Source organism: Pleurodeles waltl, chromosome 6 (assembly GCF_031143425.1).
Source record: "Pleurodeles waltl isolate 20211129_DDA chromosome 6, aPleWal1.hap1.20221129, whole genome shotgun sequence".
Taxonomy (NCBI): domain Eukaryota; kingdom Metazoa; phylum Chordata; class Amphibia; order Caudata; family Salamandridae; genus Pleurodeles; species Pleurodeles waltl.
In genome coordinates this window covers 1,273,129,261-1,273,143,961 of record NC_090445.1, presented here as the reverse complement: position 1 = coordinate 1,273,143,961, position 14,701 = coordinate 1,273,129,261, and the positions used below count along the sequence as shown (strand labels likewise).

General features: G+C 41.6%; 1 protein-coding gene across 3 annotated transcripts in view; it reads right to left on the bottom strand.

Annotated features, from left to right (window-relative positions):
- The window catches only part of LOC138302123 (probetacellulin-like), a 525,314-nt gene that overhangs the window by 461,657 nt on the left and 48,956 nt on the right, over positions 1 to 14,701 (bottom strand). For all 3 annotated transcript variants that reach the window (XM_069242495.1, XM_069242497.1, XM_069242496.1), the window contains exon 2: positions 8,261 to 8,319. In XM_069242495.1, coding sequence (XP_069098596.1) covers positions 8,261 to 8,288 — 28 coding nt within the window. In that variant the 5' untranslated portion in view covers positions 8,289 to 8,319. The remainder of the gene's footprint in view (positions 1 to 8,260; positions 8,320 to 14,701) is intronic.

The following is a 14,701-nucleotide window of genomic DNA, read 5'->3' as shown; positions in this document are numbered from 1 at the left end:
GTTTTCTGTCTTGGATGCGATCAGTAAATCGTCAATATACTGTACTAAGGTTGATTCAAAAGGTAATTCCAATGATTCCAAATCTTTCTTTAGAATCTGATAGAAAATTTATGGTGACTCCAAAAACCCTTGAGGAATTCGACACCAACTATAGACTTTGTCCAGGAATTTGAAGCAAAAGAGAAATTGGCTGTCCTCATAAAGAGGCACAGAAAAGAATGCTTGTGACAAGTCGATGACTGAGAACCACTCTGCATCACAGGGGATTCGAAACATTATCACAGCTCGATTTTGTACCACTGGACAACATTTAACTATTATGTCATTTATTTTTCTCAAATCTTGAACAATTCGGACCTTTCCACTTGGTTTTATTTGTCCCATGATTGGTGAATTACATGGACTACTTAGTACTTCTCTCAGTACTCCCTGTTTCACAAACTCGTCAATGAGTTGGGCGACTTTCATGAGTGTGTCTTGCGACATATGGTATTGCGGAGTCTGAGGACAATTTACATTGGGTTTTACAGTCACTTTCACTGGTTCTGCTCCTTTAACCAATCCTACTTCTTTCCCTGTCATATCCCACACTTCTTTTTCAACTGTTTCCTGTAGTTCAGCAGGAATATCTGCTTCAGTGAGCATTGGATAAAGAGTAATCAGGGGATACTCTTCATCGACAGTTTCCACTTCGTCCCCTCCTAAACTGTTCTCTTCTTCCTCATCACTGTTTGTCTGAATTTTAATTCCATCATTTGAGCACATAATCGAGCATCCCAATTTGCACAATAAATATCTCCCTAATAGGGTTATCGGGCTTCAGTCACACACCACAAATTTATGTGACCCTTGATAGTTACCAATTCTGACTTGCACTGGATCTGTGATTGGGTTTGTCAGATATCTATTTGCTACTCCCACTACTTGAACTGTTCTCCCTAAAAGTGGCAAATTTGGTACTTCAATACTTCTGACTGTAGAGCGTGTAGCTCCTGTGTCAATCAAAATGAAACGCTGTGACCCATAACTCTTCCTTCCACATACGGTCCCTTTTGATCAACTTCCAAATATGCAGCAAGCATACAATTTCCCTCCTCATCTGAACTTTCACTCTCCCATACATCGTTTATTCCATTCTCACAGGTAACGGGAATTGGTGTACTGTATCATTTTGATTCATTCCTTGACCCATGACCTGTTGAGGAAGCATTACATTTGCTGATTAGGTACCATAGGAAACTGCTGTTGCATTGGCTGCAACTGTGCCATTTGTACACGGGGTATTTGCAACTGCTGTTGTTGTATGGGTTGTAAACCCTGCATCTGATTTACATTATTTTGGAAATTTGGATTTGGACCTCTCAATTTCAGTCCTCTCGTATTCTGAAATGAATTGACATCATTGTTTTGCCATTGTTTTCACCTTCTTCATTGCCTGTATACCATTTGGAATCACAACAGTATTCAAATCAGGACCATTATTCACAAAACCTCCTCGGCCTCTGCCTCTCAACTGTGGCTGAAACACAGCATTTCCCTGCTGTTGCTGCTGCGGCAACTGCTGTTGGAAACCTTGCAAACCTTGCAAGCCTGTCTGAGCTGCTCTAATATGCATCACCATAATTTTTTCTTTCAACCTTTTCTGTTTTGTCTCAATCTCATAACTGCAGTATTTTGCATAATTCAACACTTCATCAATCGATTTTGACTGCCAACAAATCAAATGCATTTTAATCATCTGACTGATTTCGGGTCTCAATCCTTCCACAAATCTGAACACAAAATGGAGCATGTCCTTTGCCTCAATCGTTTCCATACCACTGTAATTTTTAAACGCTTTCAACAATCTCTCATAGTATGCATGTATCGAGACTTTAACTTCTTGTGCTGTTCTGTCAATTCTCTGCCAATCCACATTTTTCGACGCAACTTTTGTTTTTAAATGCTCAATCACGTTATGGCATAAACTCATTACCGTATGCGATGGTGCACCTGTGTCCCTATCTCTTTCTGGTTCACTTGTTGGCCAACCTACAGCCCTTTTACAATCTTCCCACAAATCTGCCGGAACCACAATTTTGAATAAAGTATTCAGGTCTTCCCAAAGACATTTTGCGAGTTTCACAAATCTATCTGTTTGTTGATACTATTCGATCGGTTTCTCTCTTAATTTAGGGAAATCATCCGTAAAGGATTGAATATCGCACCTGTGCCATGGTACATGGACAAGCTTTCCCCCTGCCGTTTCTCTCATTGGTAACATGGTTATCAGATCATCATTCTGTTGTACTTTTTAATTCCGGTCTGGGGTACTCCCTTTCTTCTTGTCCTTTTTCTTAACCCACCTGCTCTCCCACTTATCTAGACATCTCCAAACCTGCGCGCTTTGCAGTATCTCTTTAAGGTGCATTTTCATTTCTGCAGATCTCATGTATTCAAAATCTTTTGTCTCAAAATCTAACCTGTAACTTCTGCTCAAGTGTTTGGTTTTACCTATGTCGATTTTGTTTCTGTCTGCAATTTCTTGTAACTTCTTATGTATGCTGCTTACTTCTCTTGTAATTCTAGGGCAAATGTATCTCAGCTCTTCTTCAGTGTATGATTCTAACCTGTTCAGACCCATCGTTCACTCTACTAGTTCGTCTGCTTCCATGCCCAATCTTATTTTATTCAAATATTCTTCTCCCTTCCCGCTGGGTGTGCTCTGTGGGGAGTTCAGGCTGTTCAACCATTGTGTTAACTGTTGCGCGTTCAGTCCCATCAATGTAGCACTTACATCGACCGCTACTGATGGTTTCTGTAACGTTTCTGTTTTTTAAGTTAGCCGTACTATTAGTGGTGGACTTGACCTTACAACACTTGACGGAGCACAAATTGGAATTGGACTAAATTCCAACAAGGACCCAGATCTATCTAGCAGTGTACCTACCGGAGTCGTTTCTTGAGTATTTTCTATGCATCTCCTCCCTGTCTCATTTTGTGTCATTACCCCTTGGTCGCATACATTTTGCCTTTGCTTGTATATACAATGGTACTGGCGGACCTACAGTGATAGGCAAAGATATTGCATCCAGATTCTGTCTTTTCCCCGAATTCTGTGGCATGTTAATTCCCATATTATGATTCAACTGATTTTTGGCTATTTGAATGTACTTCGGCACTTCTTGCATCTGCTTTTGAGGCATCAACATTTGTGTTGATTCGGCTTGAATCAATGTCGGCCTTTGGTAATTCTGTCCTCCCTGCACCATTAAACTAGAAGTCATTTCCAAAATATGCTCATCACAATAGCGCCTTTGAACCTGTGGCTGATAATCATTGACAGGTTTCAATTTAGGCATGTCGGGATATATTCTCTGAACTTGTGGTATTTCTGGTGTAAAAGGCATGTCGGGACTACTTTGCCTCTGCGATATTCTCAAATTCAGTGTTACATTACCCTGTATTGGTTCTGGAGGGGCAGTAATAGTGCTTGGGCCATTTTTGCTTTCCACATATGGTGGCGTGCGGTCATTTAGCAATTGTACAATGAACTCCTCATCGTCTGATTCGTCTGACCTTTTCGAATTTCTATTGTTTTCTCTATCTCTGGACTGACTCCTGTTTGTTTTATAGGTAGCTTTCCTTCCTTCCGTCTCTGCTTCGTCGGTAATTGCTGGAAACAATTTAATTCCTTGCAATACGTCTGATCTCCAAACCTTTTGAGTACTATCCCATTTAGCATCCGCTAGTGTCTTTTCTACTTTTCTCACTCTTGTTTCAAATTTCTTTTGTAGTTGCCTTCTAGCCATTTGCTCCCAAATTGCTAATGCTTCAAACTGTGCTGGTCTTGGAGGTACTTTCATGTCGTATAGCGCGAATCTTAGATTCTCCAAGACTCTTAGATTAAACGACCCGTTGATAGGGAACGCTACACTTCCATGCTTTTCTGTTAATTTACACCATTGCTTTAACCAAAGACATGATGCGACACCCTTTTCTTCAATCACGATGTAAGCTGGTGTACCCTTAGGCGGTGTTTCTTCTCCTACATTTGCTTTAATATATACATCTCCCCTCAAGGCACTCTTAAGTGCTTTGAAAAATTTAATCTTTCTGTCTTTTGTTTTCTTAAAATGTGATCAATAAGTGACTTTAATTCCCGGAATACTCTTCGCTTGCCTTTCCCCACCAATTGCACTTCACGGACTGCGTCCAATCCGTGTGCGTCCCTTCTCACCAACCAACCGATCCCAGCGCGGCTCCTAGTGACGTCACACCCACACACTGCGGCTGACAAAGTCTCGCGGCTTGTCCTCCATCATTCAGCTTCACTCAAAACTAATTTCTGCAATATGTCGCGAGCACTAACCAAAAAGAAGAAAGCAAATCTGTCGGTTTACCACAGGAAGGGTAATACTATCGCTTCAGAAACCTTAGGGATTTTTCACTAGCCTCTGCAGTTATTCCATCTTTCTCGGTTTCCCACTTTCTCAAGCAAACTTTGACCCGCAAACTTTACTCTCAACTGATCAATGAACTATTCTAGCGCGCCTTAGAATTCGTCAAATCTCAAAGTCGAAAATTTTCTTTCATTTCTCAATATTCAGACTGACTTGTTGACCACGCCCGATCTACCTACTAAACCTAACAGATTACAACATCAATCAAGTGTCTCATATTCTTTTCAACATACTCCGGAGTCTCTTGACCTCGCAGGGCCCGTCTCAACATCAACAACCACGTGGACAATTTTTCCTGCACAAAGCGCTACACACATATGAAGTTCGACGACTTCCCTACTGTCACACTTAGGAGTATCACTCCTTCAAAATTTTTGATTGGGGTTCGTAACCCCCTAAAATCCTTACAAACTTTACAATTCATCTGCGGCATAAGCTGTACAAGCGCGAAACCCTAACTTCACTCATACTGTCACTAGAAACGCCGAAAACATTCTCACACCTCCATTTCCTCCATTCGCAAGCTCCGAGATTCCGGGAAAATCATTGGGGATTTAGGGCATCATCATCTCTCCAACTTGTTTGATCAAAGAAAATTCTAACTTGAATCCGTCTATTGTTCGGATGGGGTCCCAAAGGGTGAAACCATCAATCTCTGCTACCATCTACTGATAGCACGTCCAGTCTTTATAAATTACTTGTACTTGGAAACGCTGGAGGTCGGTGAACCTTTTAACCGAGTTGGGTTTCTCCTCATCCAAGAATAGTCAGATCACTTGAATCAATAATCAATAACCATTATAATCAATACCCAATACTCAATTAAAAGATCAAACAACACATTAGGAATCAATAACTATCAGTATTTTGACACACCATGACCTTTCAGTCATGAATAACCACACCAGTTTATTAAAAGTTAATGAGTTTATTTCCCTATATTAACAAAGCTAGCACAATATAAGTAAGTCTCAAAATCAAATGATATACGTATATGAACATTACTAGCTGTCCATAGCGACGGAAGAAACGCAATCTACGTAATATCTGGATTATAATGCACTCAGTTATAGCAATGCAAATCACCAATATAAGCAACTGAATTTGACTAATTTCATACATCGGTCAGCATAGCAAGATTTCAATGTAGCCTGGTGCATCAAGTGAATACCTCAACTAACCTCTAATTAGCATTGGCATGTGGGGCTTCATGCAAAACAAATTTAGTCAACATAAATTTAGAAAACTTCTAGCTTGGGCCCTAAGCAGTTGGTACCTAAGAAGGAAAACACAATGCATAATACAATTATCCTTTCATATTTACCAAATACAATCAGCATTCAAGAAACGTCTTCGTCCTTCAGGTACCGGTTCGATCAGCATGGGGCAGATTTCAAAGGGGCAAAGTTAAGGGCAAGTTTCCTTGCGGCAGCAAGGAAAATGGGGCAAAAGTTACTGCATGGACAGGACTGGGCAAAATTAAAGTTAAAGTCTCTAGGGTGAGAATTCTTAAGTCTCTTTCTCTGCGACAGAGAAAAGTCATCAAAGGGTCTTTTAAAATGGCGTCTTGAATCAGACTTCAAAATGGCATCAAGGAAAATGGCTGACTTCTCTTTGACCAGTGGGTTTAAGTAAGAAACGTTCCAAATTCTTCAGGGTCTTCCATTGGAGGGTTCATAGGGTGGCTTACTTTTGACCAATGAATAGTGTCTTTCTCTTAGTACTCATTTATGCATGAGGTGTCTCTGGAGCCTTGGAACACAAGTTGCAACAAAGTTTGCCAATTAATTCTGTATCAGTGTCTTTATTGTCTGCACCTGCAGAAGCTGACCTTGCTTCAAAGGGGATGAAACTAGCCTAGCACGAAACCTTGAGATAAGTGTATTAGTCATTTCTACTGGAAAAATACAACCTTAAAGTAAAACAATATGTCTGTTAAATACAAGTGAAAACCATGCAGTTAAATTTGAGACCAGGCAACTAGGCCAAAGCATCTGCTAAATGTAAGCTAAGCATATAACAGTTTCAACAAGAAAATCATAGAATACATTTGCAGTTATGACGGATTACTACATTTGTCGATTCTTCATGATTAATTAAGCTTGTTTATAATAATGGCGAACTACCTCGTGGGCACAATTTCCCACGTACATTATTTTTCTTTGCTAAAATCACACTACCTTATACGATTTTGTTACATGATATATGAATATTTGTTAGTCTTTCTTTTTCTGCGTCATCAGGAGTCAAAAGGTTGGGAACCACTAGTGTAGAGCACCTAAGCTGAACAGGAGGCACTTCGGGGCAGGTTGTGTAGTTATGGACTTGTATGAAATTGAATCTAACTTGCCATACCAGTAGGCAAAGGAGAGTACTGAGCAGCATACAAAGCTCTTTGCTACGTGGTCAGTGAAAGGTAGGAATAGTGAAAGAGCACAAGTAGAGATTGTTCCAAACTTCTGTCATACCTTCAGGGTATTAAACCAGTATCCATGGGCAGCAATTTTCTGCAGCCGGTGGGGGTCGCAAAGATAACCATGTATTCTGCTGCTCGAGCTTTAAACATGGCAGGCAAGCAAACGCGTGTCTAACATGAGTGTAGTGTTGCAGTTTAATGTGTCACCTAGCAGATCACAGCTAGACTGGGGAGAGGCACAGTGCATGAATATATAATTGATAGCAACAAAACTCCTAAGTGCTTAGATAGTCGACATCCAGCCACAAGCTAATGAGTAGATTCAACAGAAGCACACGAGTTATCGGGCATTGCAGAACTGTCTTGGTATAAAGGCGAGACTGGCAGTAGATAAAAGCCGTAATGCGGCAGATGGTTGAGCTACACTCACTCTGCTCTTCAGTGGTCCGACCAGACACCATCAGGGGGACTCCACCGCTCTGAGATTTACACTATCCGTAGAAAGCCTGTAGACCACAATTGTGGTAAAAATTGCGTGACAGCTCTGTATGTTGCTGAATGTGCATCACGCGCTTTGAAGGGGTCAGCACCGTTAAGTGACAAAGGTGGAAAACCAGCCGAGTGCAGAGCTCGCTGCTCAGTCATCTCGAATATGCGGTGACAACTCACCAGAGGGTTCAGGTAGATGCAGCTCAGACCTGGGCTGGAAAACTCAGTGGAGCATACACCCCTGTTTTCAGGAACGATTCCCAGCTAGATCAGAGCTGTTATTGCGGTACAAACACGTTCAATCCTCTGAGGAAGGCTGCAGGATCGCCAGAGCTCAGAAGGGAGCTGCCATCTTGCCAGAGCTCCAAACTACAGCCCCTATGACCATTCCTAATTGCAATTCTTTATGGGCCAGTATATCCATTTAGGAAGTCGAAAAGGTTTTTCAGGATGCCAAAATAGGTTTAACACATACCAAAAGCCAATTTTCAGTCTCACGGCCTGGGAATTTGCCAATCACAAGGTTTGTGCCCCTAAAATGGCAGGGTACACCAGGCCCCATATATTCACGTGCAGGAACAAAGACTATAAACCAGCCCTCAATTTACTTTTTGCACACCTCAATTCAGCTGATGCGACTTCAAATGGTTATAGCTGCCTGTGTACATTTCCTCAACTTTCAGTATACCGAATTATCCATGCATGCATTTTACCATACGAGTACAACAAAATGGTAGGAGTAGTCATGAGTGCACATTACAGCCCTCTCTAACTTTCGCAAATCACATGTGTAGGTGTTTGCATTTCAACACTAATGTGGAAAACACTAGGAAGCAATCAAAGAGGGACATGTTTGAATTCACAAATCTGTAAATACAATTAATGTAAAACGGGATATAGCTAGAACAATTACCAGCTAGAAGAGCAAAAACTCCAAACATTGTCTTCACTTTTTCCTGTGGAAGCGCAGTCCTGCAAAATAGATAGCAAAGAATAAATAAAATAATGCCCCAGAATATACAGCCAGGTTCGTAAATTCACAAGCACGATTGTGTTTTGCATAATGGTTTGATTAGTTTGTTAATCACATCGCAATAAAAAATGTTCTAGGTTGGTTAGAACAAGCAGTACATAACAGATTAGTCGATAAGAGAAAAAGGTGTACGTTGGAAAGAGGCTAAAGAGACATCACACGATAAAACATTTGGTGGGGTCTATACCACCCTAAAAAACAGGACACATACTGTACCACTTGACTTCTCAAAGGCCATCAGCACAGTCATTAACAATGCGCTGCCTAATCACTGATCCTAGGCTGATGGAACTAAGGGCCAGATGTAGCAACCCTTTTGCGAGTCGCAAACGGCGAAAATCGCCGTTTGCGACTCACAAACGTGGGTTTGCAATTCACAAATGCATATTGCGAGTCGTTACCGACTCGCAATATGCATTTGCGACTCGCAAATAGGAAGGGGTGTTCCCTTCCTATTTGCGAGTCGGAGTGGTATGCAACTCCATTTGCGACCGCGTACGCGGTCGCAAATGGAGTCGCAGTTACCATCCACTTGAAGTGGATGGTAACCCACTCGCAAACGGGAAGGGGTCCCCATGGGACCCCTTCCCCTTTGTGACTGAACCCCATATTATTTTTTCAGGGCAGGGAGTGGTCCAAGGGACCACTCCCTGCCCTGAAAAATCCGAAACTAAAGGTTTCGTTTTTTTTTGTAGTGCAGCTCGTTTTCCCTTAGTTTTCCCTGACGTCAGCAGGCCTCCATGTTAGCGAGTGCCTATACTCTCAATGGGGCCGCAATTTGCGACCCACCTCATGAATATTCACGAGGTGGGTCATTGCGACCCCATTGCGAGTTGCAGTCGGTGTCTGAGACACCGTACTGCATACCAATTTGCGAGTTGCAAATTGCGAGTCGCATGGACTCGCAATTTGCAACTTGCAAATTTTTTTTTTGCTACATCTGGCCCTAAGTGTTCCAACTTTACTTGGTTCAGTTCCTATCTCACTGATCGATAATGAGTTGAAATAAGACGTGTATATCTTCTCCTTCCTGTCACCATAGCCCTTTACCACTCCCCCACCCCCGTCCAAAAGCTTCCCTTCCATCCTCCTCAAAGACGTAGGCCTTTCTAAAAATTCATATATTTGCTAAATAATCTTTAGTGTCAGAGACTTCAAAGTAGTCAATTATCAGGTTCCCTGTTTGGATGGACAGGCAGTGTGATGAAATCTTACCTATTTGAGGTTCACTTTCCAGTCCAGAAGGCGATAGCCAATTATAAGTAATGGATTTTGCATCAGCCTGTGAACCTCTGCTTTGACTTTTTCCTTGTCAATGCAGCTGATGCAATCCCTGCTCCTGCTCTGACCCACAGCTCCTCTAACTTGCTTGCTCTGCTCACTCATTTGGTATGAAGAGTGCTCAGCACAGATCTGTATGATTATGAAACTATTATAGAGAGCCACCCACTTGTACCACTAATACATGTTGTACTGATATGTCTATCAGTGCTTTTACCACCAGTAACCACAAGTACCACCACCGACACAGGTACAGTCATCTAGAACAGTCACCATCACTTCCAATAAACTTTGTGAACACACATTTGTGCAGGTAGTATAAAAGCATGCATCATGTAGTGTTAAGCTCAATGCATGCCTGGTGCACTATTGTCAGTTCCCTCCTTGAAAGGGTAAACCAATTAATGTATCTTGCTTGAGTGCTAAAGGATATAAGAAGAACACTTAGAGGCAAACTGCCTATAGCATAAGAGTGACAGTCACCACAAGGATATTATTCTACTTCTACACCATGGTTCTTCACCATTATCAACTTTTGGGAACATACCCCTGGAAATGACAGCGAGATACAAAAGGAGAAAAACATCAGGCAGCTTTGGCCTAGGTAATCCAAGTGTGAGGAACTTCCGGGCCATATATTTTAGAGCCCAGAAGCCTAATGAGTATAGTGTCTGCAGAATGCATGTCAGTTAACCACCCAGTATGTCTTGACAGGCAAATCCCTATGGACAACCGATGTTGCCTTCACCCTGGTGGAATGGGTCCAGCCATCTGATTGAGGATGGTAATGAGCAATACAGGACACTATCCACCCCACAATTGTGGCCTACCAGCCAATAGGGTAGCATCTGTCTTCAAAGTTAATCAAAAGTTGGAAAAATAAATGTAGATGCCTCCCCACTAGCAATGCTGACTGATCAAAGCAGAACATGCTCAAATAGTGCTACGGGCATTAAGGAAGACAGAGTTTGGAAAACCACTGTCCCTATGGAACACCGTAAACTGTCCCAAGGCAGAAGGTGTGAAGAAAGTCTGCTATGAAATACGTTTATCATCATTGGGGGAAGTTGACTCAAAATGTTTGTGCATTTACCTACCTAGGAACATATTCAGGTCCCAAGAGTAAATGTGACAGTACGAAACACATACATTTGGCTCAGTGAGTATCACTTGACGGTATTGCTGGCCTTGCATAAGGGCATGCTAGGACCTCAAAGTAAATCTGGATGTGCAAAGATTAGTTCTTTAAATTATGCACTGAAGATGTGTGTATATATGGTTGTGCAACACTGACACCCTTCCTCCATGACCGTTTCTCATTTGGGGTCATGCATTTAAATGGTATTTCTACAGCCTGAACCCAGCCACTGTACATGGTCAAAGACAAGCAAAGTCAACAAGTAGGAGGAGAGGCAGCTTACTTGTGGATGGTTGATGCTTTGTGATGTACTGTTCTTTAAAGATGTAAGTCTTCCGAAACAGGAGCAGTGCTGGGCAGTCCTGATGGATACATGAATGTTGTTCCAAATCATAGGTGCACAAATGGAAAAGGTCTGTTGTAACATTTTTTTCTTTTTTGCACTTCTTAGTCTGCAGTCCTGCTCCAGGTGTACCAGGATCTGCCAGAGAAGGTGAGCCTTTCTGCAAGATAAGCAGGGGTACTGGTTGTGAAAGGTTTGTAAATGATTCACCTGTTTCTTTAAGATTATGCCGGCCAGAAAGGGTGGCCAACGGAGTTCCATCAGGAGGAAGGTGTTGTGATCATATTTCTTCAGGCCCTGGATGAGATGTGATGCAGCATGTAGGAACCTTCTAAGGAGTACCAGTGGGGAGTCTCAGAGGCCATGTAGTAGGGCATTAATACCATGCAAACCTACGAGGGCTTGAATAGCAGTTCAAAAGTCGCTTTCTGGAAGAAATGTTTTCACTCAGAAGAAAGGCTGGTCCAGGCTATCTTACTTTGGCAGTGTGTTCCTTGACAGTGAGGTTGGTGTCCATAGTGAATCCAAGTGACATTGCACTGGGTACAAATTGGAGTAGGAAGCAGAGAAGGTTTACGTAATTGAGCCAGGTTTGTATTTTATCTTGTTTATTTTTCTTGATAAATAACAATAATGCTGTCTTGGTTGGGTTGAGCTTCATTGACTCTGGAAATTCAGGTCTGGATGATGTGCAAGCAGTGCTTGAGGCTTTGATTTCCAAAGCAACAGAGACTTTCAAGTAGAGATGAGGAGAGGGTGGAGCAAGTCAGAAAACTAGGCTTGTTTGGAGCACTGTGGACCCTCTGATAGCCATGCTCAAGAATACTAGGACTCAGTAGTTGGATAGAAGCATACAGCAACATCCATCCCAAATACTAAATTAGGCATCACCAAGGGAATCCAGGCCCCTTTACCACCCCTGTGGCCAATTGGGCACTCTTGGTTTACAAATGTGTTGCTAATCTTTTTTGTTTGGGAAACTCAAGGCCTCAGAGATTGGGATTGGAGTGCTGGGTCACTAGTGAGGAGAGAAAAATACTTAACCAGCTCAGGTGCTGTTGATTCTAGCACTATGACAGACTAGCAGCAAAATGCCACATTGCAAGGTCCACCACCACAAAGTCATGCCAGCACACAGACATACAAGTAGGATATTTTGTTGCTCATGTGAATCTTCACTGCTCTGATCTCACCACCGACAGAAGACTTTCACTTCTTGGAAGTCAGTGGTGAATGAGATGCAGATGAAGATAAGCAAAAGAGTGCCCTTATAGCCTTTTGCAAGTAACTTGTTGAGGCTAACCCTAAACTGTGAGTCATGGGAGATTTCAATAATTTATTACATTGAGTTTCAAGCTATGATTTTTCTTTAAAAAAATCATATACCCCCCCCCCCGGGGATTTTTGCTGTGGGTGTCTAAAAATGCAACACATTTTTATGGGCTGGTGTCAAATGTTTATTGTAGGTTTCCTGCTTTCTGTTTGTGATGGTTTTGCTGTTCTTGTCTTACTCAGTCCTTCTGATCTGAATGTTTTTCCCTCTCTTGCACTCGGTAAATATCTGACATGGAAAAAATAAATGCCCTCCCGAAATACAAACCATTGGCTCAAATTAAGCAATGCTTGGGTTACATATTCACAGCAGATACCTATTCACAAACAACAGGTTAAAGATCCTACACTTTCTGGGTCCCTGAGCATGGTTCTAAACCAACCAAGCAACCACGTTCTTGCTCTCCCCTGCCAACAACGCATGTTATGTTCTCCCCAGAAAGTACTTTTTGATGCTGATCTTAAGATCTGCCAAGTTTGGACAGTACATATCTGCCATGTTTTATCTTCAATTATTAATATATATTTGTTTGCTTGAATGTAACAAACTATATTCAGCACTCAAACTTCGGAGGACTTTATAAAGGGGTGGCGGTTTGTTTTGACACCTGCACATTTGCTGCTAGCTCTTTTTACACATTGTAGTGATATTTGTGTTTTGACCACTGACTCAGTGTCGCACCACTTTGCACTTGTCTTAGCTGTCCACCGTCACAGTTGTCACCAGTTGCAGACTCCATTTTGTAGTTAGCTTAGCCTTAACTTCACCGCCACATTAAAAGTGCGAGTATCTTTCCGTACAAAACATTTTATGCAACATGTTTTCTATTATACGCGTCTACTTGTTCTTTTCTCAGAAAAGGGCTAGTACATAACGTGGAGGAGGCAGTCAGTAAGCATGGAAAGGATGTACTAGAATGAGGTTTATGGTACAGCAGGGAAGGCTTGGGAGAGACACCTTGGTAAACTGGCCAGTTCCAACCTGTTTCTTTCAACCCTGACCTAAAATAACAAGCATTTTTTAATACTACTTGCAGAGCCTGTGTTTTTTTTCCCAGAAATCTCCTTCCTCGTTTGTTTAACATATATAAGAGATCCAGGTCAACAGTGGGAGATTAAGAGACCTCAATCAGGATTTAGACGTTGAATGCCTGATATATTTCCTGGGAGGGTAGATCTCTCTCTTTCTCATTGTAGCCGAACCGGGGTCAACGACTTGCTGGCAGGAGAAAGATGAAGCTCCAGACAAGGTGATACTTTCTTATTAATTATTTGCCTTCCATTGTGTATGAATATATATACACATATATCAATATAGGTGTTTGTATCTTTGCATGTATATATTTGCTGTTTATAGATTGAAGATTATATGGTCATGCTCTTACTTTATTGTTGCACATTTTAAAAGTACACTTTTGGTTATACTGACCTTCCTTCACAAGCCTTGCAAAAAGATATAATAAATGTGTTCTTCAGATTAAGAAGTGCATTCCAGAGAATCTTTTCAACACCTTTCAGTGTGTGTGTATTTTGGTTCGGTCATCAGTAAAGCAGAACACTTTTGCGTAGGTCGGCGGGGAAGGTGTTATAGGTTGAAAGTGTACTTTTAAAAGTGAAAATATGTTTAGCAAGAAAACTAAAGCATCTGCTTCTAAAAACGTGTGTGAACAGAGTGCTTTTAAAATTCCTGGATGGTGCCGGGCACCCTATCATGTATTAGCTAATGATTTTTCACATTTGGCTGGTTTATCAGAGAGCTGGGATGAATGTTGGAATGAAGCAGATCCAGCAGATGTTTTGTCTTGCTTAAGAAGAGTACCAGTTAAAGGGAATGATCTTTCAGTTCTTGGCAGACGAGGGTGGATACTTTTGTCTGCCTACAGAAAAATGCATGACAAATGTAAACAGTTAGAAAGGGTGAATGAACAATTAGAAAAACAGCTTGTTGATTCAAAGAATACTTTAACCATGTTGTCTTGTCAGAATAAATTATTGGAAGATAAGGCAGACATGTATCAAAACATCGCAGAACGTGCTGCAATCAAAGTAGCTCAAAACAAATATCGTAAACGTAGAGGAAGGATAAGTCAGAAAAAGGTTAATTTAGTCATTGCTAATGCTGGTTTGCACTGGTGCCCAGAATCGTCTTAGGATAGTAACATTTGGACCAGCAGTGATCTGTCAAACTCTAGTGAGGAGGAGAGTAAAAAAGGTGGGGGACACTGGG